Source organism: Phocoena phocoena, chromosome 8 (assembly GCF_963924675.1).
Source record: "Phocoena phocoena chromosome 8, mPhoPho1.1, whole genome shotgun sequence".
Lineage (NCBI taxonomy): Eukaryota > Metazoa > Chordata > Mammalia > Artiodactyla > Phocoenidae > Phocoena > Phocoena phocoena.
In genome coordinates, this window is record NC_089226.1 from 15,801,882 (window position 1) to 15,826,124 (window position 24,243).

Consider the following 24,243-nt stretch of genomic DNA (forward strand, 5'->3'; position numbering starts at 1 on the left):
AAGTTTGTGTTTTTGTTTTTTTTAAAGACAAAAAAACCAAAAAACAAAATTCCCAGAAAAAGCCTCGAGGAGGAAAAAAAAAAAAATCAGCCCAAGTTCTATCCCTTTCAGTCAGAAGCGGCTCTTAGCACAAACCACAAATCCCCCTCCAACACACAAAAGCAATGCCATGTGCCTTGCAAGCAGAGTAAGAAACATATGCCTTAGTTACTGAACTTGAACGTTAAGCAGAATCATTGCAGAGCACATTTTGATGGGTTACTTCAATATCCACCTGGTCCAGTTTAAAGTATTTGTTTGTAAATCCAGTTTGTACATATTCCACAGGTATATTAAACAATAAACCACCTGTTGTCCTATTATTTTTTGTCCTATTAGTTTTTAAATGGCAGTTCTTGTAGCTCAACAAACCATTAAGATTATAAAGAGCTCTCTTGAAAGAAATTCTCAGATGAAGATGTATTGAGAAATCCTGAAGGTTAAACGAAGTGTTTTTTTACTAGTTCTTTTTTTACTAAAACAGTGGGATCAAGCAGAATATCTTTCGGAAGAGCAGTGTCACAATTTCCCCATGAGAAGAGGCCAAATTTTTCTGGACTAATAATAATTTAAAAACTAAGCCAATAATAATAAAATAAAATATACACCTTAAAATACTACAAAACTTGAAATAAAGTCAGGGCTTATGGAGTGGGAAACAGAGTTCTGGGTTTTTTTTCCCCCCAAAAGAAGGAAAACTGTAACAGGTTCTAAGGGAAAAACAAAACAAAACAAACCAGAACTCTGAATATGGATAGCACTACACAGACTCTATAGCACAGACCACCACACAAGAATGAATTACACATCAGTAATATCATCATGAGAGTAACTGGCTGGGGATTTATACTTCCAGCAACAGAGCTCCTAGGTCAAAAATGTGTTAAAAGCTTGTAATGTTAACAAGGACCCCTCCCACCAAAAAAAAGAGGGGATGAGGGGGAATAGAGGAAAGGCTGCATGCATGGGTCTATTACAGACGTGATATTCAGCAGCATAAAAATAATACCCTCCATTGAGTCCCCCAAATGGGGCAAAACCTATTTTTCACTGCTAAGCATGGGAAAGGTTAACAGAGTGGAACAAATTCACCTGTAACCATAGCATCTCCCATACTTGAATGACAAGCACGTTCAATTTGATGTTATATGTTGCTGTAACATTGAGAATACATATGAGTAAAGCAAAATAAAAAACAAAAGGCTAAATTATGAACTTTAAAAACTGGAAAAACATCTGTTTTAAAGCCAAGAAGGTGTTATTCTAATTATTATTATATATGACATAATCCATAGAAAGAAAGGCCAAGGAAAGAATCTTCATTTTGTTCAGTACTTAGGCTTGATGTTGTCCTACGAAAAACAGTGATAAGTCAATGAATGTGTCACACATATAACTAAAAAGTCCCCTTCTGGTTTCCAATGAATTTAAACAACCATCTTCCTTGGCTAATTTTTCTCCTGTGTCAAACAAACCTTCTATGTACAGGACCAGTTTAAATCCCTCCTCCCCTTCAAACACTAGATATGAACATCCAGGAACATTCTACAATGCAAAGTGCCTTAAGAAAGAGAAGGATTCTGTAGTGCCAGTGATATAACTGATCTGAGGAAGCTGGGACACTATTAACACTGATGGGAGCCAGTCAGGCAATGGTGGTTTGTTTTTCCTCAGGTGTTTCCTCCAACAATTGCATGATCAGTTCATGGAGGGGTTTGCAGATCTTTGCGTAGCCCCCTCCTGTGAGATGCAGAAAATCAAACATGTCGTGGCAGGAGATGGCACCGTCCGAGTGCACGAAGCCCCCATCTGTATCCAGGAGCTGAACATTGGCAAGCTTCGGCAGGGAAACCTTGAGGAGCTGGTTCACCTTGGCATTCTTTTGCCTCAAAGGGTTGGGCTTCTCACCTCGAGGTAACAAACCCTGGGGAAGAGCAGAGAAGAATATAAGATGAGAAGACTCACTGTTTTTTCCTACTTACTTGTGATTTCAAATATCCCTGGAACTCTCCATCTAGCACTTGTTATACCTTTGATTTCTGAAACACTGGACTAGACCTGTCTTAATGAAAGTTCTCTGACTATCCCTCCTAGGTTTCTTCCTGAGCTCCTCCTCCTCCTCCTGTCCCTTAACTGCTGGTATTCTTCAGGGTTTTGTCCTTGGCCCAGTACTCTCTACACCTACACACTTTAGACCAGATCTCTTCCCGGAGCTTCAGAACTGTGTATGTGAATGCTCCTGAGGCACACCCAACTTAACACGTCCAAAAACCCATTCATCATCTCCCCCATAGACTATGTTCCTTCTACATTCTCTGTGTCAACTGACCTTCCAACATCCCTGAGTCTCTCATCCCATGTACCTTATCTATTCATCATTAAATCACTCAGCTTTTACATCCTAAGTATTTTTCCAATCCATTCTTTTTTCTGACTATAGACACTGCTATGGCTGGGGAACTTACCAATATTCACCTCAATTAATGTAAAATCTCCTGACTAGTCTTCCTACCTCCAGTGGTATTACCCCTTCAATTTATCCTCCATATAGTCCACCACATAGCTAGAATAATCTAGCTCAAATACACATCTATTCATTAATGCCACATGGAACCTACACTAGAACACACGAGAAATGGAGTTGGAACAAATGCTGTCTTGATGAATCAGAGCCACATAATATCTGGTAGTATAAAACAGAGATGTGTTCTAAATTCATTTTTAACTTATTTGTTAATGATCTAATATAATTTTCAGATAAATCAGATGTCTGTCCTTCTACTATAGTAAATAAAAGCCACCTCTTATATGGCAAGTGCAAGGTTTTATCATCTCAAACTAGAAATGGCCTTTATACAGATAACTGATCCAATTATAAAACTGTCAGAAGTCCCCAACCTTTTAGTTGGTTTATAGCTAATGATGCCACACAGCAAGTTATTGTTATTTAGGCAAAAATGTTGTCACCTGTTTCTCCTACAGGGTATGATAAGAGGTCTTATTTCATAAAAACGGGTTTTCTGTAGGCGTTCTACTAAAAAAATCAAAAAAATTTTTATGCCCAAAGCGTTATTCACGTCTGCTTTAAATTTTTTCAGCAAAACGTTGGACCTCGATTATTAACTTACTGTGTGACCGTAAAGTTCCAAAGAGAACTACAGAGAATTATGAATATGCTACCCCAATCCATCTCCTTTCATCCTTGTCAAGTGCAGACAAGGTCAATCCTAAACCCTAGTTTATATAACTGTTAAAAGTATAAGGCTCTGAATCTAACAGTTAACAAAGAAAATCAGCCCTCAGCGCTGGCACATCAAAGCTTGGTTGAGATATAATGAGCAAGCAGGAAGGATGGCCAGTGACCAATAAATACATATGTTATTCTGACTTTCAAAGAATACCATAGTAATTAAAGCCATAAAAAAGGATTAAGCCTCAAGAGCAGGGCGCCATACCTATTGGGATTGTCAAGCAAGGATAAGAAAAATAGCTTATATACTTGCATAACATTTTCCTTAATAAATGAGTATCAAGGGTATGCCATGTGATTTTTTCTCTATAATAACTGATAATTGTTAAAATATTATTTTAAAGGAGACAAAATACACTCCTAATTCCTTTACCATGTAACAACTATTTTAATTTTATTTCCTTTTCCAATTTGCATATTTACTTTCAAGCAATTCTAAATATAATATACATACCGTTTAGTATTCGGACTGTTCACTTAAATACATCATAAATTCTGTTTTCACACAGTCCTCCTAATTGTCATATGATTAGTGCTATTATAGTCAATGACTTGTGCAATCATTCCCCCATGGGGTTGATTATTTAGGTTATTTCCAATGTTTTAGTATTGTAGATAACACCACCATATATCAAATTCAAAAGTCTGATTGAAACAAAGAATATTTATGGAGGATTTATTCAGCAACATTCATGCAACAAATATGTCCTAAGCAACTACAATGTACCACCCACTGTACTTAAGAGATGGACTCGAACCACAATGTAGTCTTTTCTGGAATAATGCAGGATATAAATAAATACATAAATTAATTAAATACCATGTAATAAAAAAATAAGACCTGGCTCCCCAGAACCGTCATAGGATAATATCCAAACTCCTAACATGGGACCTGGCTGTGGCCTTTAACTATCCCAGACTTGAACTTTATTCCAATGATAACCCTAAAATTCTTCTAGCACCCTCCTTCACTCACCCAACAAACACATACATGTATAAGCCTTTGATCATTTCCTTCCTTTCTTCCTCCCTCCCTTTCTCTCTCTCTCATTCTTCTCTGTAATACCTTCTCTTCTTTCATTTCTCTATTTGTCTGGAAACCAATGAATTCTTTAAAACTAAACTCAGATGTCAATTTTTATGTCTAAAATATACCCTGTTCTCTCCTTAGCATACAGTATAATAATTCTGTTTATATTGCTGTGTCCATCTACCAGCTCCTTGAGAGGAACCGTCTTACTCATTTTTGTATGCCCGGGACCTAGGATAGTGCCTTGTACATCGTGATTCTCGCATGTTTGTTGAATAAATGACTACCTTATTAACACTATATCTCATTAAAGAACTGAATACATGTCAGATTTCTCAAAAACATACATTTTTAGCTAGGTTAAGAATATCTACAGGTAAACTTTAACACTGAAATAGACAGCTGTTTATCCCTGAGACCATGAAGACAATGCTTTAATTCTACAAAGGGTAGCATTTCCTGTTAGTGGTAAGACTATGAAGAACCCATTTTCTTCCTGATGTAATCTCTGATATTTTTCAAGAATTCAGAGATTCTGATAAATACACCACCTTTACCATATTAACCATGGAACAAAACAACACATCTAGGCTAATCCAAACTCAGGTCTAATAAAAAGAGACTCAGGAACTAGGAAAAGTCTCATATGCAACTTAAAAAATTATCAGAAGATAGTCAAGGGGAAAAAAAAAAAAATTTAGGCAACCTGAGGCAACAAAGAGGATTTCCACTTCTAAACAAGGATGAGCAGAAAAAAGATGGCTCCACAGCTGTTCTAGGAAATGAGACCAGTAAGACGATGGGACATATCAGAGAAGAGCTTCTCGGGAGCATGATAAACTGCTTCCAACCTAAAGATTCTCTATGTTCATGAGTGATCACATTTCTAAAAGGACCCCCCACCTTACCTAATGATATCAAGGTCTCCACCCACCCAAAGACCACATACCAATACAATGATTTTGGCCTGTGGCTGCCTTGTGTTGATAAGTTGTACGATGGCCTCGATTCCACCTGCTACTTCTTCTGCTGTATTTTCATGGTTGTTTGTTCCTACCCAGACAACAATGACCTATAATTGAGGGAAGGAAGAAAAAGAGAAAAAAGATAAATACTCAGGAATGTCCACTAGTTAGCTGAAAATCTTATTTCAAAAATCAAAGAAGGAGGGGCTTCCCTGGTGGCGCATTGGTTGAGAATCCGCCTGCCAATGTGGGGGACACGGGTTCGAGCCCTGGTCTGGGAAGATCCCACATGCCACAGAGCAACTAAGGCCGTGCACCACAACTACTGAGCCTGTGCTCTAGAGCCTGTGAGCCACAACTACTGAAGCCCGCATGCCTAAGAGCCTGTGCTCTGCAACAAGAGAAACCACCGCAATGAGAAGCCCGTGCACCGCAACAAAGAGTAGCCCCCGCTCGCCGCAGCTAGAGAAAGCCCACACGCAGCAACGAAGACCCAACACAGCCAAAAATAAAGAAACAAAATAAATTTTTTAAAAAATCAAAGAGGGAAAGATGAACTTCTCAAATGGTATTGGTAACTTCAACAGGGCAGCCATCTTAAAACATTATTAATGTATGCCTCATATACATCAGGATAAGTTCCAAACAGAAAAACACTTAAGCGGGAAAAGATGAGAAAATTATTTTATGCGCAGTTGGAAGTTAATCTCTTAAGATCCAGAAACTATACAAAAAAGATAATAAATTCAACTGTATAAAAATAAAACCACTGCAAGTCAAAAAAGAAAAAAAAAAAAGAGAGTGAAATCTAAGAAACATGGGGGAAAATACTTGCGACATCATAAGACTTCCTTAGTTAAAGTACCTTCTAGAAAAAAAAAAAGTACCCAAGGGAGTGTAGTGGGTATAAATACACAGTTCTACTCAAGGAAAAGAGTCAGTGGGGTGGAGGCTGGATATAGTTTTTAAAAGTTTTTCTCTCCAAAAAAATAATTTTACAAGGTGGCTATCACCTAGAGACATATACCTTCCTATGTAACCCAAAGTAATTTCCACCTGTCACAAAAGAAAGGAATATGCATGAGTTTTTCTGTTAGAAAGGCAAAAATAAAATACTTTCAACTACAGCAACTGTTATCAATGGCTCAGCTTTGTTTCCTTTTTGTTGTTTGGGTTGAAAAAATTTATATGCAGTGTGCCAACTCAGGATATTGATAATGCTATAAGGCACTGGGCACATGTTTGGGCTGAACATTTGTTCACATCTGCTTCAAATTTTCTTCAGAAGAACTTGGAGGCCTTGATTACCAATCTGTTTATATGTTTAAATGGATCCAAAATTACTTCCTCAAATGAATCATAGCCCTGCTCCCACGGCCCACCTCTGAGCACTTTCCCCCTCATACTGCCTCAGGTCAACAGAATAGCACACCTTATTAGCATCAAATCTCTTCCTACAGCAGAAGATACTTATAACAAGTACAAACCAAGCAAGCAATACACTGATTCTTAATTAAGCATGTATTTGGAATGTTCTTAAACAATATCATTTAACTTAAAGGGGCAGGAAGCAAAGAACAACAGTGAAATAACGCTTTAAAGAAGCAATTTTTTTTTACTACCAGTTTCTGACAATTTAACTATCGGCAAAAGACTCAAGATAAGGATATTCTTAAAAAAAAAAAAAGTTTCATTTCACCTTAGGTTTAATATTCTCCAGTTCTCCATTCTTTAGTCTCCATAAAACATGTCTTGTTGTATCTCCCCCAATTCCAAAATTCAGTGCATGAAGTGGGGAAAAAAGCTCTCGCCATATCTGAAAAGAGAAAAACCTGATTTATTTAAGCTGAAATTAGTGGGAAATAAAATCCCTCAATTGCAATGTGTCGTGAGGCATCTGAAATAAGTTTCCCTTTTCTGTATTCCAATGTATCACTGCAAGTGGTATGCTACCAACTGCTGAAAGGGCTTTCAAGATGCCATTGTGTAACTCAGTTTTCAGTGCAGCTTTAGATCTCAGCTCAAGACTTGAGTCACAGCTCAACCTGATGCCACTTAGGTATCAACATTTATAATTAAGCTGCCAACTCAATAAACTCTCCTTTCCCTTTATTCAACCATTTAAAGGAATAGGGTGAAGTAGAAACATGAGATGAAAAAATTTAGAGTGCTTGAGCCAAGAAGATATAAAGCTATCTTTTCTTTTAAATTTCCCTTGGGAGAATGCCTAACCTCAAAAAGATTCAAAACAGTTCACTACAAAAATATATAAAATATAAAAATGGTAAAACACAATAAGAACTGAGAATCATGACTAAGACAAACATAAATGAGCAAATACAAATAAGAAAATAGTAAAATACAAATCACGACTAGGACAAATATAAACAAACAAATATAATGTGAAGCTTCTTGGAAGCCAAGGCAAAAAAGGGAGCTTATTTATAATAATGTATTTTTTCCTTAGTCTCATCATGCTTGATGGCACGAAGAATCCAATCAGGTAGGTCTGATTTCCCTTCTACTCTGAACTAGAGTGGAATGAATGCAAGTCTGTTATCAATGAATGTGTTGACATGAGCAGCCAAGGACCACCCTCACCCCTGCACCTTACCTCATACTGCTGCATCAACTGCACCATGGAGTCCCCCACAAACAGGACATCCGGCTCTTTGTCTTTGCAGTCCAGGACAAATCTGTTGTGCTGGTGTGAAGAAGAAAGAACAATCAGAAACTGCCATTTTCCCCTGTGAGATTTCTTGGCCTAGACAGAACAGTTGTCCAACCAGTTACTCTGTTGTTAAACATTCTATTTGGTCTGTCCCTAAAGCTGATTCCTCTCAATCTGCTATTAACTCCTGGGCCCTTCTGAAAACGAGAACAGAAAAATGCGTTCATCTTTTTTTAAAAGCTTACCTTTCCTCCAACTCTTTTAAAGAAAATTTCAGATATACTTAAAGCTGATGTAATACAATGAACACCTGTACACACTCACTTACATTCAACAATAACATTTTCCCACATTTGCTTTATCTGTGTTTGCTGAATCATTTGAGAGTAAGCTGCAAACATTGTGATTCTTTACCTTTAAATATTCCGCATGCATCTCCTAAGCATAAGGACAGTCTCCTATAAAACCATAGAACTATTATCACATCTAAGAAAATAAACAATAATCCCATAAAATCTAACGTTTAATCTTCACAATTGTTCCAAAAGTATCATATGTATCTATTTTTTGAACTAGGATCCAATCAAAAGGCATGCATTTCATTTGAATGATTTTAATATGGCCTTTGAAAATGTCTGCTAACCTCTAAATGTGAAATGTTGGCAAACTGGGACTCAGGCTTTTTCAGTCTTATTCAAGTTTCTAAGCAAGGGTGACCTAGGCCTGGCATGCTTCTCTTTGCTCTTAAGGCATAAGACACCTTTAAAAAGATTTTACCCATTGATGCTAAACTGAAGGACATAGTTTCAATTTTTTTTTTTTTTTTCCCACGGTATGCGGGCCTCTCACTGTTGTGGCCTCTCCCATTGTGGAGCACAGGCTCCGGACGTGCAGGCTCAGTGGCCATGGCTCACGGACCCAGCTGCTCCGCGGCATGTGGGATCTTCCCGGACCAGGGCACGAACCCGTGTCCCCTGCATCGGCAGGTGGACTCTCAACCACTGCGCCACCAGGGAAGCCCTTCAATTTTTATATTCATCCCTGAAACAAATTAACATGATGGTTTAGCAGGTCTCTAACCCAGTTCTATGGAAAGGTCTGAATACTGTTTCTTTTTCTCAAACTCGACATTCAATTATGCTTCCCCTAGGAATTAATTCAGATGGAGTTACTATTGAAGTATTTCTGCTGATAATACAAGTGCAGATGACACTGTGGTGAAACTGAGATATTTCACTGCTATTGGTGAAAATACAAAAATATTTCTGGAAATAATTTGACAACTGATTAAGACACCTCTTTTACAGTGACAGGATTTGGGATCACTTTTTCTTTTCTCTTGGGTCCATGTCTTGTGTAAACAATTTTTTAAAATTACTATTGTTTCAATAAGTATTTTTAAACTGAAGGGATAAGATGAGCAAGAATAAGGCTTTAGCTAGTTTTATTGAGTAGGTGCTCTTTCACGTCACGTCGTCTCTCTACTGTGTATGCTAAAGTGCCAACTACCTCTCAATACCAACAGAACAGTTTATGTTTAAAGAATGTCATGGAATTTAAGCTCTGCTGTTCTAAAGGTTTAAGTACTCTAAATTTCCTTTTTAAGTATAAAAGTAGTTGCAATGAGCTTGGAAAAACAGAAAAGATAAAAGCAAAACATCTATAATCCTACCATTTTAACCCAGTACCTATTAACGTTTTAGGGTTTTTTCTCTCATTATTTTTTCACATCCCCCCGCAACACAGTTGAAACGTATGTATGTATCTCCTTAAGGCACAATAGCTTTGGGGACAGAAGAACCTATGTTCGAAGTCTAGCTTATCTACTTTCTAGTGCAGTGACCTTAAGCAAGTACATAACCCCGAGTTTTGTTTTACACATCTGCTGGCAACTCTGTTTTTAGAGTTGTGAAGATGAGAGTTGTATAAAAGGGGCCCAGCTTCTGGCTGCCACCCAGTAGGTACTCAATAAAGAGCACACATTATAACTGCATTAACATTATATTGGAAATATTTTTCTATGTAGCTACATGATTTTCATAACTATAATTATTTTAAAAATTTTTATCGTGTAATTTTTAAAAAAAATCTTCATTTATTTATTTATTTGGCAGCACCACACAGCTTGCGGGATCTGAGTTCCCCAACCGGGACTGAACCCGGGCCCTCGGCAGTGAGAGCATGGAGTCCTAACCACCGGACCACCAGGGAATTCCCTATAACCGTAATTTTTAACACCACTTAATATCCTACTGCATGCATCCAGTGGCACATTCATTTTTTTTTAGCTCTTTATCCTAATGACAGATTTGCCAGAAGCCTCCTATTGACTGAGATGAAGAAACTTAAACACACACACATAAATTCTTTTACAGGTTGGGAATTTTTAGGGCAAAGGGGATTAACACTTTCATGGATCTTGGATATACTTCCAAATTACTAACAAAATGGCTACTGGCTGTATCTATTCTGACGCCAGCAATGTATCAGAACTCATTTTACTATACTTGCACCTGCACGGGTTATTCATATTTTTCTCTCCCTCCTTTCTTTTCCCATTGTTTTAATCTGTACTTTTTGGAAACAAAAAGTTAAAGCTCCTGTCATGCTCATTGAGACACTTATCTAGTATATTTGAGGATATTTTTATTGATAATACAACAGTATCAGTGCTTCATCTGTAATATTTACTGAAAATATTTCTGTCAGTCTGCTGCTAAGCCTTCTTTAGGTGGTTAATGTTTTGATACGAATTGTTATTAAATTTGTCTACGGTCAAGTCTTTTAATATCACCCTTAAAAAAAACTTACAATTACGGAAAATATCAAGGAAATACAGGAAAGCAGAGCTAATAACACAATGGATCTCTGTGTATCCATCACCAGATACAGCAATCATCTAACTTACGGCCACTATTATTTCAACATTCCAGAAACTATTGCCCCACCCCATTCTTAGATTATTTTGAAGCAAACTGAGGATATAACATTTCATATATAAATATTTCAACATGTAGCTCTTAAAAGATTAAAAATATATATAACCACAATACCAGTTCTATCCTCTAAAATTAATAGGAATCCTTTAATATCAACAAATAACTAGTGAGTGTTCAAATTCAATGTCACAAAATTTTATTTTATGATTTGTTTTTTAAAATCAGAATCCACACAATTTGTCTCTTAAATCCCTTTTAATCTATAGGCTCCCCCTCCCTCTGCCACCACCTCCCAACTTTTTTTTTAAGGAATATGACTGTCTGACCTATAGACTCTCCCATAGTCTGGATTTTGTTGACTGCATTCCTGTGGTGGTGGTGGACATGTTCATCTGTTCTAGGTACTTCTTGATATGTGGTACTTAAGTCTAGAATAGGGATGGATATTTTAGCAATACTCCGTGAGTAGTATTGAGTATCACTTCAATACTTGTTTTAATCATGACTGCTTTTCTTTTAATGTTTTGTTTCTAAATTAATTTATCTACAGAAGAACTGAAAAGATTGTAGAGTATTTGCATATACCCCTAACTCAGCTTCTTTCAATGTTAGCATCTTTTATTTTTTTTATTAAAAACAGAATTTTCAGGTGTAAGGATTTTTCAAAAAATTTTATTTATTTATTTCTTTTTGGCTGCGTTGGATCTTTATTGTTGTGCGTGGGCTTTCTCTCGTTGCAGTGAGTGGGGACTAAACTTCGCCGTGGTGCTTGGGCTTCCCATTGCAGTGGCTTCTCTTGTTGGGGAGCACAGGCTCTAGGCGCACAGGCTTCATTAGTTGTAGCATGCAGGCTCAGTAGTTGTAGCTCGCAGGCTCTAGAGAACAGGCTCACTAGTTGTGGTGCACGGGCTTAGATGCTCCGCAGCATGTGGGATCTTCCTGGACCAGGGCTCGAACCTGTGTCCCCAGTATTGGCAGGCAGATTCTTAACTACTGCACCACCAAGGAAGCCCTCAATGTTAGCATCTTATATAAGCATGGTACATTTGTCAAACCTAAGAAATTAACATTAGGGAATACTATCAACTAAAATAAAGTTTATTCAGATCTCACTAATTTTTCCACTAATGCCCATTTCCTGAATCAATCAGGATATCACATTGCATTTAATCTATATATCTCCTTTAACTCTTCTGATATGGGACAGTCTCTTGGTCTTTCCTTGTCTTTCATGACCTGACACATTTAGTTGCGGTAAGGTGTTCTGTAGACAGTCCCTCAATTTGGGTCTGTCTGATGTTTTCCCATGAATAGGCTGAGGTTATGGATTTTGGGGGAAGACTACCACAGAGGTGATATGCCCTTGTTGTATCATATCAGGGAACATGACTTATTACTGGTGATGTTAATACTGATCATTTGGGTAAGGTGGTGTTTGACAGTTTTCTCCACCATCAAGTTATTTTCCCTTCCATACTCTATATGTTAGAAACAAGACACTAAATTCAGCTCCACCTCCTGGAGGGGGGGGTCTCAGAAAATACGTGGGCGTACCTTAAAACCACCAAAGTAATTTACAGGGAGATACTCTAAGGCTAGGCAAATATACCATTTCTCCTTAAAGTTGTGTCCACTAATGTTAGTATTCATCAATGGATCATGCCTACAGTAATTATTACTGCAGTGTTCTATCCATGATTTTCTTTTCCCTCCTTACTTCTACATTTATTAATTAAAATTATTCTGTAAGGAAGATTTAGCCCTTCTCCCCTATTTATTTATTCATCCACTCATTTATTTATAGCAGAATGCATTAATGAACACTTATTATATTCTTTCAGTTATAAACCAATAATACCATCATTTGTCACACTGCTCAAAATGTTCAACTTTGCACTTTGGGAGCTCTTTCAGGTCTTTTAGGTGGTCAAAGTTATCATCAATGAGACAAACCAATACCACATGTATTCTATGTGATGCAACAGGGACCCATCACTTCAGTGATATTCCTGCCACCCATCTTTTTTGAGTAGTTTCTTGCTTTCTTGCACTAGAAGATGCTCTAGGCCCGTATTTTTATTTTCTTTGCTCCAGCTATAGAATCAATCATTTCTCTAAGGAGCCCTGGTTCCTTTCATTGGAGAACTGTATTTAAAAACCAAGATCTGGGTATATAATATATTTTAATATAAGTTAGTCCTTCCATATTATACAAGTTTTTAAAAAAATTTAAATATTTGTATCTGTTTTTCTTCCATTTGACTAATTTTTTCCCAGTCAGTGCTAATCATTTAAAGTCTTCTAATTTATGCCAGAAACAACGAAGGCATCTAGTTTTAGTTACTACTTTTAGTAAATTTATAAATGACCTAAACGCCCATCAATGAGATAAAAGACAATCCACTGTGGTATTTTCATATAAAATAATTGAATACTACTTAAAGAGAAAAAATTGAATAAACTACAGCTATATTTTTAATATGTATGATTACTGCAGAAAAAAATACATTCAGAAAGATACTATTTACCATTTAAAAACGTGCAAAAAGGGACTTCCTTGGTGGTGCAGTGCTTAAGGATCCACCTGCCAATGCAGGGGACATGGGTTTGAGCCCTGGTCTGGGAAGATCCCACATGCTGCGGAGCAACTAAGCCCGTGCGCCACAACTACTGAGCCTGCGCTCTAGAGCCCTCAAGCCACACCTACTGAGCCTGTGTGTCACAACTACTGAAGCCTGCGCGCCTAGAGCCCACGCTCCGCAACGAGAAGCCACAATGAGAAGAAGCCCGCACACTGCAACGAAGAGTAGCCCCTGCTCACCGCAACTAGAGAAAGCCCGCATGCAGCAATGAAGACCCAACACAGCCAAATATAAATTAATTAATTAATTAATTTTAAAAAGTGCAAAAATGCTAACTATATTGTTTAGAGATTATATATGTAGTATGTAAATACATGAAATTACTGGCTTGGGGGTGGGGAGGTAGGAAAGAGAAAGAAATGTGATCAATGAGGGGTATAGAGGGAACAGCAATTCTTTTAGCAATGTTTTATTTTTTTAGGATGAGTAGCAAATACACAGATGCTCAAAATATTTCATAATACTTTTTTAAAGATATAAACAAATGAGGAAGATTAAGAAAGAATAATCACATAGTTGATCCATAGGAGAACAGTCAAAATAAAAAACTACCACTCAGGGGGCTTCCCTGGTGGCACAGTGGTTGAGAGTCCACCTGCCGACGCAGGGGACACAGGTTCGTGCCCCGGTCCGGGAGGACCCCACATGCCGCAGAGCGGCTGGGCCCATGAGCCATGGCCGCTGAGCCTGCGCGTCCGGAGCCTGTGCTCCGCAACCGGAGAGGCCACAACAATGAGAGGCCCACGTACTGCAAAAACACCAAAAAAACCCAAAAAAAACTACCACTCAAAATAAGCTAGTTGAAAGACTGATTTTTAAGTCTGAGATGACCAAAACAGAAAGAGAATACAACCATGAAGAGTATAAAGAGAATCACTAAATACTAAAACAGGAAACTCTGGGGACTTAAAGTCATATTGAACTTGTTAGTTCAAAAGGTAATACGGTTGGAAACAGATAAAGGTTAAATATAGTTATTGTAAAGGATAAGTTATTAAAAGCAAGCTACAAATACTGAAAAAAAAATAAAGTGCTAAAAAAAACAATGGGACATACTGAGAGGGCAAAGGGGCCAGAGCTTGAAGGGATTCCCACTTGCTAAACTTTGGACAATGAGTTTCAAAATTACAGTGGATTGTAACCCACTTGACTAAAATAAGAACCTGTGAGACCATATTATAACGAAACAGAATTGGTTTAGGCCAACACCATCTTAACCAAGTGATCAAAGCTACTATCATCAATGAGACAAATCAACATCACATGCCTTCTATGTGATGCACTGAAGACATCACTTCCCTGATACTCCTGCCAAAAATGTATGTGAATCTTGATTATGAGAAAAGAGAGGGACATTCCACAAAATAAATGCCCTATACTATTCCAAATGGTCAAGGTCATGAAAAACAAAGGCTAAGAAATGTTTCTGATTAAAGGAGAATGAAGAGAAACGACAACCAAATGCAATGTGTGATCCTAGACTGGGAAGAAAATTGATATAACGAACACTACTGGGGCTTCCCTGGTGGTGCAGTGGTTGAGAGTCTGCCTGCCGATGCAGGGGACACGGGTTCATGCCCCGGTCTGGGAGGATCCCACATGCCGCGGAGCAGCTGGGCCCGTGAGCCATGGCCGCTGAGCCTGCGCGTCCGGAGCCTGTGCTCCGCAACGAGAGAGGCCACAACAGTGAGAGGCCCATGTACCACACACAAAAAAAGAAAAAATAAAAAAAGAACACTACTGGGACAACTACAGAAATCTGAATATGGTTTTTGGATTAGGTAACAGTATAATGTTAGTGTTAAATTTCCTAATTTTAATAACTGTATTGTAGTTATGTAAGAAAAGGTTCTTGTTCTCAGAAAACACACTCAAATATTTAGGCGTAAAGGGGCATTGTGATGACTGCAACATACTTTCAAATGATTCAGAAAAAACTGTAAGTTGGTAAATAGTACAAACAGATACAGACAGAATGATTAGGCAGATGTGGCAAAATGTTAACAAGTGGCAAGTCTAGAGAAGGATACAGGAAGTTGCTTCTGAAGTGTTTGTAATATTTGTATAATTTTGAAATTACTTCAAAATTTAAAAAAGCTTAAAGAATACTGTAGAGACACTGTCATCTATTAAAATTAACAGTACACAATGCCCATGCTCTCAAAATATTCCTCAGTTCCAACATCACATGGTGATTAGGACATCTCTAACATTAGATTTTTATTTACAGTAATCAATTCTTGTTGACCATTAAAAACACCCCATTGTAGCTCTGGTCAAAAGACTCTAAAAATTTAAGAGACTCATCTACGTGAATAACGCACGTGCACCCCCTTTTACCTGAGACATCCATCTGTCATCTCCTTGAATATCTTCCGCTGCATGTGGAATGGCTGCTGGGTTTGAGTCTCCTTGGCTCATTCTACACCTGAGGAAAAAATGTCTATGTTATGTTTTGTTCACTGACAGGAATGTTTCTTTGTTACCACTTACTTAAATATTACATGTCAGGTTTTAAACAATAAGAATTAAATAAATTCCATTGGGTTTTGCCTAGAAACGATGCAACTGGAGTTTATTTTCAGCAGAGACGAGGTCCAGGACATGACTGTCTAAGTCCCATAAATATCTAGCACTACTAAACTTCCAGACAGGTTTGAATATCATTCAGGAACAATGCATTACATCAGTATATATCTTACACCTATATTAATTTTTCATAAATACATGTTATTGTAAGAAACAAATGACAAGAAATTAAACCCTTCAAGTTCAATGACATCTACATTAGAGCCTTTTAGGCTGCTAGAGTTACACACTTAAGAATTAGTACAGCACCGATTAGAATCCAGTGATCACTAAAATCACACAAATACCTGTACTACAGATGATGACAAAACTAGTCGTGGGCTTTGGCAGCGGTTTTTTCATTTTTATTATTTATTATTTTTTTAAATTTTTAATGTTTTCTGGCAGTGCTCCGCAGCCTGCTGGATCGAGTTCCATGACCAGGGATCAAACCCGTGTCCCCTGCAGTGGGAGCGCAGCAGAGTGTTAATAACCACTAGCCCACTAGGGAAGTCCCTGGAATTGGTTTTCTACAAATTTTACTAGGTATTTTTGACAGGTATCCACTAAAAAAAAATTTGATTAACGACGACCTAAATATGGCATCTGATAGTGGAGAAGGAGTAAGTGAAATTCAGGAAAATTAGAAATGCTAATCTTCTAGAAAGACAAGTAAGAAACCAGACTGTTTTCAACCAATTCTGGACAATACATACTAGAGACATCAGGCTCAAGAGGTTACTTGGAAAATGCAAAGGATGATGAAAGAGAAAAAGCTGGGGTTTTGTGGCTTATAGAATAAAAGGCCGTACTCTCTATTTCCTTCCTTTGCCATCCTCAAATACAACTAAACTTTCTCAGAAAGAGTTATAGCCTTTTAATAAGTATTCACTGAGTAAACAAAACACCTTGGATTACCAAGGTAGTAGTTTTTGTTTTTTTTTAAGGTAGTAGTTTTTGAGGATCAAAAAGTAACAAGCCCTAAACATGAAAGCAAACCTTCATGAAAAATAAATTACAGAAGCAAACAACTTTAACACTAATTATGTAAATAAATTCGATCAGTTCCAAATGACACTAGGTCTAAAAAAAATTGGGCTCAGGGTTAAGCCTATATCTGACTAAAGATGTAAAATATCATTCACAACCTGTGTATATTTCTTTAGATTACTAAAATTTGCAACTATCAGAAAATAATAGCTACCTATGAAGGACTCTATGCTTTATACATACCACCTCCGATCCTCACAAAAGTACTACAAAATGAAGAAAACGAGGATCAGATAATTTAGGTACTTTGTTCAGTGGCTGAAATGAGGTTTGTCTGACCCCAATTACGTCACATCTGACCCACTGATCACAAACCAGTTCACGCTGACTCCCTAAAGGGGACCTATATCTAACCATTTCATCCAAAAGACTTATGACTTATACCACACGGAGCTAAAAACATCAATGTAAAATGCAAGAATTGGGAAGAACTGCAAGATGAACCTATATAGTTCCAATCAGACTATGATATCTGTTTGGAGTTTCACCGTCTAAGAAAAGTGAGGAAAAATCACAAGATACATAAAAGAAAACAAAAAAAGGATTACAGGGTTAAAACAAATAGCCACACAGAAACTTTTTGTTTTCAGCCAATAAAACATTCTAAATCTTCCATATAAAAGTTTCTTGGGGGTCTACGTTCAATTCTTGATTCTAGTCTGGCTATTCAGGTTAAATCTGATATGGCACTTAATACTCACTTTAATTTTAGTAAGTAACTTTCTTCCCCGCTGATCAAAAAGCTCTATTGTCCTTAAGACCAACAAGGAGCAACTTTTCCCATTTTCTGTTATTTCAAAATTAGATATATAATGTAAAGAAATACAGCAACAAAACAGCTCCTTTTTCCACTCACTAATTGAAAAAGTCTATTTCCTAACTTTTAAAATAGATTTTAAAAACCCAACCATTCCTCATTTATTTTCCCACCTGGAGAAACTCTTAACATGTTAGGTATTTCTGAGGCAAAAGTTAACTGACGCAGGGTTAACTGAACGATCACTACTAAAAATGAGAAAAATAATCTCCCCCTCTCACTGTGTGATTATGTAATTGAAACCATTTTTCCTGGGGATTGTTAAAAGAACAAGGATGACAAAACTGTACATATGAGGTGCCTCCATAATAAAATGTATCCAAATTCATCCTTCACCACTTAAACACACAATGCAGGCACTCCAACTACATTTCAGTTCTTGGAACACCAGGTTCAGATTTTGTTGAAAAACTTAAGAATTCTGAGAAACCAGAGGGTGTTTCAAGGAAAGGAGCCAAGATGGTGAGAAATTAAAAAACCTGTCATATCAGAAATAGTTGAAAGAAACAGGTATGTTTATAACCTGTAGAAAAACTGTGGGGAAGAGGAAATAACAGGACAAATAGCCGTCAAAGTATTTGAAGATTACTAGGAAGGGACTTTAGGCCTATTCTGCATGTCCCCAAATAGGAAGACAAGGCCAGCAGATACAATGTACAGTGAGACAAATTTATAACAAACAGAACTGCAAATGACATGACCTGTCTCTCAAGGCAGATTCCTCCCAGGGGGCTGCAGAGACTAGGTGAACACCTACTAGAAAAGCATAAAGTGAACTAAAGCATATGAGTAAAGACTGGTCCAGATTAGCGGGATTCAAACATTTATTAATGTTTTAGAATCTTTTTGAAATGTTCCTCAATATATGTATATTTATAAATTAGATGTGAATTGCTGTTAACCTGTGTATTAAATATTTGTAATTTCTTCCCCTTTTTTACGTAAAAAAAATGAATGTAAAAAGAGGTTCTAAATATTTTCCTATATTCCAATGGATCTCCTTATGCATCCCAGGGCAGCACACATACTCGACTTTCAAGACCAGTGGTCTACATAAACTATAAGATCTCTTTAGATCTATGATTCAATTTACAAACATGGATTTTCAGAGTTTCTCCAACAGGTAAACAACTGATCAAAAAATAATAACTGCAATAAAGATTTATTGAGAACTTACTATTTACAAGACACTGTGCTAGGAACTTTGTTATTTAAATAAAAACTGAAGCTCAGGGAGACTTAAGGAAACTGCTCCATGATAGGGAGAGCTGGGATTTGAACTCAGGGTGATATACTACCCTCCAAAACCTATTACTCTTGAGCAAAGGGCATTAGGCTCTATATAGAAAAGACTGTATGAAACAATGATAAATTCTAATTTACTAAGTCAATTCACTTATATATCCTATTACTACTGCCCCAATTTAATGGCATTCTGATACCCTTAGCAAAACACTTTCATCTCAGTCCTAAATTTTGTCATGAGCAAAATGAAAAAGCTATAGGGACAGAGAAAATGAGGAACAAAATGTCACTTACCTAAAGTTACTAGGCAGGTAAAACAGAGAATTTAGACAATATTCCCAATTAGCTAGTCTTTTTCTTCTTTAACTATGAATACAAGGTCATCCTCCTCCCTCCTCTGAGCAAAATTTGTTTCTTTGTGCCTTCAGACACTTGGATTTTGGATTATTTTGCCAAATCAAAATCTTACAATACAAAGGAGCTTTCAGTTTTACCTGTGCCTATGGCTTGGTAACATTTTTAAACAGCGGTTTAAAAAAAACAACTGAGGGGCAAACCCATGTAATCTCCTCTTTAAGAACCAAACTAGGGGGACTTCTCTGACAATCCAGTGGTTAACACTCTGCACAGGGGGCGTGGGTTCGATCCCTGGTCAGGCAACTAAGATTCCACATGCCATGCGGTGCGGCCAAAGGATTAAAAAAAAAAGAAAGAAAGAAAGAAAGAAAGAAAAGAAAAGAAAAAAGAAAGAACCAAGCTGGGGACTATGCATTTAGGGGATTCAAATAATTCGGGAGTTAGATAAAAAAAAAACTGTGTACTGTTTATAATAAAAATGAAGAATCAAATCAGGAGCCATCCAGAGAACAGCCTGTGGTGGGTCACAAAAATCTGAGTGATTTGGGGTTTCCTGCCTCACGTAGAGAGCGATATTGTGGCACAGAAGTATTCAGAATGCTGTAATTAGTAACAACAGAAAAAGTAGCAACAGAGAGGGATTTGACTCCCATCTCACCTCACTGATTCATAATAATCATCTCTGTGCAGCAAGTCGTTAACTTCTGAGGTCACAAACAGCATGTTCAGTTAGAAAAACCCAAAAGAATGGAGATAAAGGTCAGAAGAAATTAATTTATCAGGAGACATACTCTTCCAGGGAAGCTTTAACTGTCCATTAAAATGAGTACTCTGGGAAGATGAGGAGTAAGTGACTTGCACAGCATTTCCCAATTTTCCTGCATTTTCTGTCTTCTCTACTTAACTCCGACTATGACAGTCTTAACACCAGAATTTCCAAATGCTTATACCAGCGTGGTGTAGTGTGTGTCTAATCAAAAACCAGTTCCAACAACAAAGAATTATAAATACTCAAACTGAGCTGTATGTTTCTTTAGTTTAACCAGGAAACAGATGGAGGGGAAAAGTTGCACTAAGAATTAAAAGATTCAGAATGTTTCCACTCTGACCTCAGACTCTTCATTTTGTTTCAGATGGAGCTGGCAGGGTTATTCTAAAGGCGAAGGCAGGCCTCATCCCTAGTACCCTGCCTCAGTGGGCTGGTGGATGGGTCCCGGGGTTCCAGCACATTCAGAATTTATTATCAAATGCCCAAGCCAACACATTAAAGCACAATGATTTCATACTCCTCCCCTGCTCCCGCACAAGGAGGCAACCTTTATACCAGAACAATGTGCCCAGGAGAAGAATCCAAAGACACAGCCATATCCAAGGCAAAGGCATATTCTGATGCTCAAGGGGACAATACCCCTTGTTTTCTCCATACCTTTACCACTCCCCCAAAATGAACCCCCCCATTTAAAGCTGTACGAAATGAGGCCTTAGGGTGGGTCCAGGTGGTCTTCCCTTTCTCCATGGGTAAGCTCTAAAAAGAGGCCAAAGCTTCATGTGTTTGGTTCTCTTAAGGTTTGTATACACAATATGAAAAGCAACGCTGGCCTGGGAGGTATGGAAATAGTGAGTCACCGTGCAACGGGCACATCTCACACCTGAAGGCCAGAAGATCCTGATCTGGTACATGGACATGGACCAGGTAAAAAGCACCTAAGAAAACCTGTCCATTGGCAGGTTTAGCTAGTTGGTTGACCTTGGGCAAATCACCAGCCTCGCTGGGCCTCATCCCTAAAATGAGGTGCTGGACTGGACAGTCCCCTAAGAAATAAGCCCTTCTGAGTCGTGACAGCCTATGGATTTTTGAATATATTAGAGAAGATAACGGAGAAGTTTCTGACGGGTGGCAAAAAGTGCTCCGTCAGAAAAACAGTAACTGGTCTGAGGCCGCGCCAACGGCCTCTCAGACAGAGGAAAGGGGAAAAAAGGGTCAGAGGTTCAACCTCGGGGAGGAGGGAAAGGCAACAGCCGAGACCCGAGGCAGAAGCGTGGCTGGAAATGGGGCTGGTGGCGGCGAGCCCCGGGCCGCGGTAGCGGGGGATTCAGGGCGGCCTGCTCCGGGGGTCGGGCTGGGCCGGATCGGGCCGGGCGGCGCGCCCCGCCACGGTGCTCGGCCGCGGGAAGAGGCGGGGCGGCCGGGCGGCCGAGGAGGCGGCAGGTTTGGGGGTGGGGTACTGGGGAAAGGCTCCGAGGGAGGCGGCGAGCGGCCTGGAGGTGCGGGGGGGCAGGGCGGGCAGCCAGGGAACCCACGCCGGGCCAGCCGAGAAGGGGCGAGCGCGGGAGGCACCCCAAGGATCGGGGGGGAGGGGTGGCGCGGGGGAGGGGCCGGCAGGGTGGGGGAGGGGAGGTCGCGGGCCTCTCACAATAACAAATCGCAGCCTCTTCCAACCCCCACCTCTAAGCCACCGGTTCCCCGAGTCCCGGACTGCACTCACTCAGGCACAGGGTCCGTGCGGGCCCCAAGCGGCTGCGGCGTCGGCGGGTGGCGCGTCTGTCGCTCGCTCAGTCCCGGCGGCCCCGCTCCGGCGCGTCCCTCCTCCGGCCTCAGCACCCGCTGCAGCGCCCCCACTTCCGGTTCCCCTGCCACTCAGGCAAATGGCTTCCGGAAGTCCCTCCCCATCCTGCCAGGCCTTGGCTTAGCTCGCCTCTCCCCACTTTCTTTCTGCGGGAGCTCGCTGCCGGCGCCCAGGTGTCCTGACACGCCCCGCAAGGTTCCACGCTTTGTTCTCTATCCTGCCCTCGTTTTGCATGTAGTCTGCGTGACTTGGGCCTCTATCTTTCCTACGGCTGCATCCCTCAGTCCTGCGTTCATGTCACCGTAGTGTGGAGATGGCATTCGGGACAATGTGCTGTGACCTCGCACTGACGCCATTCCCTTCCCACCCCGCCAACCTGGCTTCCTCCTCCACCCCATGGAATAAACCAGATGGCTGCCAGTGGGAGGGAAATAGGGCCCCAAGGTTAATGAGGCAGTCCCTTACATTTATGGGTGGAATTTCTGTTTCTATGATGAATGTATGGATTTTGGATGACCGCCTCTTAAGGTGATACTTAAGGTGATACTATATAGAGATCCATCCAGTTTCGGGGAAGACATATATATATATATATATATATATATATATATATATATATATACACACATACACAGAGTTAATATTAAAAAGATGATGTGCTAAATCCTATATAAATACGGAATCTATAACAGAGAGGAGGGGCAAAAGGTGTACACAGGCTATGAAAACGTTAGGTGGAGCAGGGCCCTGAGCTGGCCCTTTAAAAATGGATAGGATTTGTTAAGACCCTTGTCTGAATTGGTAGAGCCTTCCAGAGTTCTGAAAATGATCAGGGGGGTCGTTTTGCAGACAAAATCAGTTAAGAATTACTGTGAAAACCTGGAAGCCTAAAGTTTTAAGATATGTCAAATTATTTTTCAGGTGACCTGTACTGTCAAATAGTACTACATTTATCAGACGTATATAATCCAAAATAATTTGTACACCTATAAAACGCTAATTTACCTCGGAATTCTCTTGCAGATGTTCACACAATTTATGGCACACCAGCAGGTAAATGTTTGTTGCTTTAAATGTTTTATCGAAAAGAATTTGTGTTTGGGGAACTCAAATGATGCAGCCTGAATTAGTCTCCAGGGATAAATCCATAGGATCCTGAATTTCTTCAGTTTTAACACTCAACACACTTTAATGTAATTACTACTTTTAATACACTGTCTTCCCTGCTATACTCTAAGCTCTGAGGGAGCAGAGACCTTGTTGTGTGGATTCCCAGCACCTGGCATGCTGCCTTGATGCATAGCAGACACTCATTAAGTATTGCTCAACCAGGAATGAATGATCAAGCGTTGAATTTGTGCCTATGTGGAACCTATGACCTATCTTTATACTTCCTTGTTTTCAACTTTTTAATTAATAAACAAACAAGGGAAGTGTGCCCCAGGGAACACTAGAGCTGGTTAAACTAGCCTCTGCTAATATTTGAATACCTCTGTGGCTCAGGCAGTTTTTAGTGTTTTGGCAAAATCTGAATGTCACCGAACCCTGAAATTTATTGATGTTGTCTCCTAATATGTCTGTTTTAGCTTTCTAAATAATTCATTTAAACAATGCAGGCGGTAGAGTGGAAAGGACCCTAAACTAAGCTTCAGGGTACCCTGGGTTCTTCTCCGAAGGCTATTGCTCATTTTACTTCTTTGAGCCTTTGTTTCTTAATGTGTAAGGAGAAAGGGATGGACTAGGTCATTGCTGAGGTTCTTTTTAGCTCTAAGCCTCCACTATCCCCTCAGTTCCTTGCAGGAATGTAATTCTGGGGCATACAACACTATCTCACTCCTCACTTCCCACACACAACCTCCCTTTCCGCTGGGCCCCATTCAGGGTCTGTGTTTTCCATACAGTTTTCCATATCACCATACAGCTGGTGATAGGTAAAAATAGTTTTTTTCTGACTATGAGACAAATTGACTGAAAGCTGTCAGGAGAGCTTGCCCTTCAAGTTGTCTTTCCATTAATGATGATGGGTTTAATGATTCCATCCGGATTCTTTCTGGTTTCGCTCATGACTGCATGCCAACCCAAAGGGAAGAAATATAGAAACCC

General features: G+C 39.2%; 1 protein-coding gene across 1 annotated transcript; it reads right to left on the reverse strand.

Moving 5' to 3' along the window:
- Positions 1-1,250: 1,250 nt before the first annotated feature.
- On the reverse strand, positions 1,251-22,179 carry PAFAH1B2 (platelet activating factor acetylhydrolase 1b catalytic subunit 2). The gene is made up of 6 exons (XM_065882607.1): positions 22,060-22,179; positions 15,877-15,964; positions 7,899-7,988; positions 6,984-7,100; positions 5,269-5,391; positions 1,251-1,963 (listed from the first exon to the last, which is right to left on the reverse strand). The coding sequence occupies exons 2-6, from the start codon at positions 15,955-15,957 to the stop codon at positions 1,685-1,687; spliced, it is 690 nt and encodes a 229-aa protein (XP_065738679.1). The 5' UTR covers positions 15,958-15,964; positions 22,060-22,179; the 3' UTR covers positions 1,251-1,684.
- Positions 22,180-24,243: the final 2,064 nt, after the last annotated feature.